Source organism: Melanostigma gelatinosum (genome assembly GCF_949748355.1).
Source record: "Melanostigma gelatinosum genome assembly, chromosome: 2".
NCBI lineage: Eukaryota > Metazoa > Chordata > Actinopteri > Perciformes > Zoarcidae > Melanostigma > Melanostigma gelatinosum.
This window is the reverse complement of record NC_136635.1, coordinates 25,348,070-25,351,423: the sequence shown is the minus strand read 5'-3', so window position 1 is coordinate 25,351,423 and position 3,354 is coordinate 25,348,070. Positions and strand designations below refer to the sequence as shown.

Sequence of the window (3,354 nt, the reverse complement as noted above, 5' to 3'; positions counted from 1 at the left end):
TCTGAGGCCTGAAATACACAGGGGTAACAGAAAAAAAATTGGATTGATCTAAAAAGAAATCCTACGAATAATAGCCTCGGGAAAAAAAACAAAATAATATAAAAGTGACAATTGCCTTTCAAAAACGAGCTTGTAGTGAATTTGCATTGAGCTCATTTGCATGACCAAACAAGTAAGTGTAACATAGGCCTTGACGAAAAAACACATGCGCACAAACACAGGGATGAAAAAAAAAGTATCTTCGAATAAAAGCTCATTTGGGTAAATATTGCGTTTAAAAAAGAAAATGTGATATGGCGTCAAAAAAGGAAATTCCCAAATGTCATCAATTGACAGCCTCGCTATCTTTGAACTGGGTGAAAGCTGTTTTTAACAACTTTTTGTCTCTGCATCCAAGGCACTAGATCTCTCTGAAATTGTGGCAATGCAAATTAAAATGCATTCATTGAACTGACTATAGAGCCCATCCCGGGTTTGAGTGAATTTAGTGTTGAAAACTAGTTGTCTTAATAGGACGAGGGCTTTATGTATACCATTGAATACAAGCACGTGGGCCTCAATCTCCCATGGATGTAGCAATACCAAATAAAGGAGGAAACGGACACGAATATTAAGAACACTTTTCACCCAATTCAACATTTGACTTTTTTTTTTTCTTAAATGCTTTCTGATGAGGTTTTCATAATTCTCTCCGACATTTTTCAAAGCTGTTACACACCACACGCGCACACACGCACACACGCACACACGCACACACGCATACATCAAACACACTGTATTCTGTAAGCTATTATATTGTAACACTGTTCATCTGTGTGGCCTAGAGAGAGAGAGAAACAAAATCCATGAACAGGCAATGAGGCAAAAGGAGGTCTAAAATAATATAAATGAATGACGGGCAATGGACTAGTGTCTTTGTTTTTGTAGTTATCTATACATGCGCGTCTCAGTGTCGGGGACATGTACCTGTGACTGACGTCTCTGAACTATGACTCTTGTCCTCCGTGTGCCTGCTGCTGTAGAGGGCCAGGCCGGTGGCAGTGGCCTGGTTTGCCAGTCCCAGATAATGATTTGAGTTCAGTAAAGCCAGCTGATGCGCCGAGAAGGCTCGGTTTGTCCAGTTCTGCATTTTCCCAACGGGACAAGAAGAGATGAGTCTATGTGGGGCGATTATGGTCTGCGCGGCCGGACCTGCGGAGTTGCTGCCGTTCATGTGTGGCGATTTGCGCGGATTGTCAGGGGCCGTGGCTGTCTCTGCCAAAGACCAGATCTTTGGCTTTTGGGCCGGGGCAGGGTTGTTCTCTGAGGGCGGCGAGCTAACGGACACCGGATTCAGTTTGAGCGGTTCCCCGTTTGCTTGGGACGCTTTGGTGTCCAAAGAAGAGTGGTGATGGTGGTGGTGAGGGTGGCTGTGGAAGTGCTCTCCTCCCCTCTCCACGTCTTTCCCCTCTTTCCCCACAGCTTTTAGAAACCTCTGCTCGGGCCCTTGTAAATCCTCATAGCCGTCCGAAATCTCAGAGTCACTCCTCCCGTCAAGTTTAATATCTGAATGCAGGTCGTCCTGGTCGTCCAAGTCGTCCTTGTTCTCAATATTTTCCGTGTCGATGTTCTCCAAGTCGATCTCCTCCTCGTCCTCCCTCTTGTCCCCCTCCTCCCCCTCGTGATCGCTGCCGTAAACATTTCCCTCTTCGTCGGTGCGGTTCCGAGGGGCCCAGGTCATCTTGTTCTCCTTCTTTAGCCTCCTCCTGGCGTTGGCGAACCAGGTGGACACCTGGGTGAGGGTCATTTTAGTGATGATGGCCAGCATGATCTTCTCGCCCTTGGTCGGGTAGGGGTTCTTGCGGTGCTCGCTGAGCCAGGCCTTCAGGGTGCTGGTGCTCTCCCTGGTGGCGTTTTTGGGTCTGGATGGGTCACCGAACTGATATTGGCCATATGGATAAAAAGCAGGGTGATGGTGGGCGAACCCTGGGTGCTGGACACCGGGGCTGTCTTTGAGTTCATACTGAGCACCCTGCAAAGACAAAGAATCACAGAGTCAGAGGGATTTATGAGACTTAAAATATGAATGCCATAGGATACTTTGTCTGGAATTATTCTTTATGATAAATCAAGCCACATAGTATTACAAGGGGAATAAAACAACATCGAGGTTATTATTGAAGTGTAAACAAACACAACTCAAAACAAAATAAAAGTATTTTTGTTCAAGTCAAAACGTTATTTATACCACAAACTTAGCAACTGAATGAAAAAAATAAATATTTTAAATGCACTTTATATTTATAGCGAAACACTTACGCGGACAAGACTTTACTTTTATGCACTTATTCCCCATCTATGTAAACCTGCACAGCACGTTGCAGCATTTTATTAACTCTTTTGCCATCACTTTCAGGAAATGATGTAACAATAAGCCCGAAACGCAGTTTGTTAATGTGTTACTTTTTAACCACTTTTAACTCAATTTCACGAAAGATTCAGCCACAAAGTAACCCAGACCACGGCGCTCAAAAAGTTTACGCTCAAAAAGTGCCAATAAACCTCTCCGGGAGACTTGTTCATTTCTCACCATTTCAAGTATGAGGTAAAAAGTTATGGATGACTTAAGAGAGACCAGAGTGACTTACCAATTGATTGAAAATTGATATATCGTTTGAGTAGGGCAGAAACGCTCCGTAGCCCTGCGCTGCTGCGGCGAAAGGCGATCCATACATAGTGGAGAGGACGTTGGAGAGTGCGCCGGACGGACTGAGCTCTGTCCCGGCCCGGGCATTGCTGGCGATCCCCTGGCGCTCCGGCGGGTATATCGGTCGGATGTACTGATATCCCAGCTGAGGGAAAGACATGGCGGTAGGAAAAGGGGAAAAAGTCTGCTGCAATCACACAAAGCAAGGGAATTGCCTCGATATCCACTTTTACAGTGTGAGCATGTGAGCAACAAAAGGTGCAAGCAAGGGAAGTCTATATTTCCTCGGTAACAGCCAGTGTAAACGATCCGGTTGCGCCCCTTATTTCTTCCTCTTCTTCTTTCCACCCTCACTTCCCTATTGATCTGGATGGACTAAGGTCAGGTCCTTACAGATTGCTTTAGATTATTGGGACTCCCTTGCTCAGATTGACATTTCTAGTCGTTTAGAAGCCCCTCCTATTTCTCAAATCTCACCCCTCTCATACACACCGCTCACCAAACAGCCACCCTCTCTCTCTCTCTCTCTCTCTCTCTCTCTCTCTCTCTCTCTCTCTCTCTCTCTCTCTCTCTCTCTCTCTCTCTCTCTCTCTCTCTCGCTCTCTCTCTCTCTCCCTCTCTCTCGCTCCCCTCCCTCCCTTGCTCTCTTTTCTCGGATAAGTGCACTG

At 45.9% G+C, this 3,354-nt stretch overlaps 1 protein-coding gene across 1 annotated transcript; it reads right to left on the bottom strand.

The window, feature by feature from the left end:
* Window positions 1-499: 499 nt before the first annotated feature.
* irx3a (iroquois homeobox 3a) lies at window positions 500-3,073 on the bottom strand. Its single transcript, XM_079294002.1, has 3 exons — window positions 2,628-3,073; window positions 967-2,011; window positions 500-820 (listed from the first exon to the last, which is right to left on the bottom strand). The coding sequence occupies exons 1-3, from the start codon at window positions 2,844-2,846 to the stop codon at window positions 765-767; spliced, it is 1,320 nt and encodes a 439-aa protein (XP_079150128.1). The 5' UTR covers window positions 2,847-3,073; the 3' UTR covers window positions 500-764.
* Window positions 3,074-3,354: the final 281 nt, after the last annotated feature.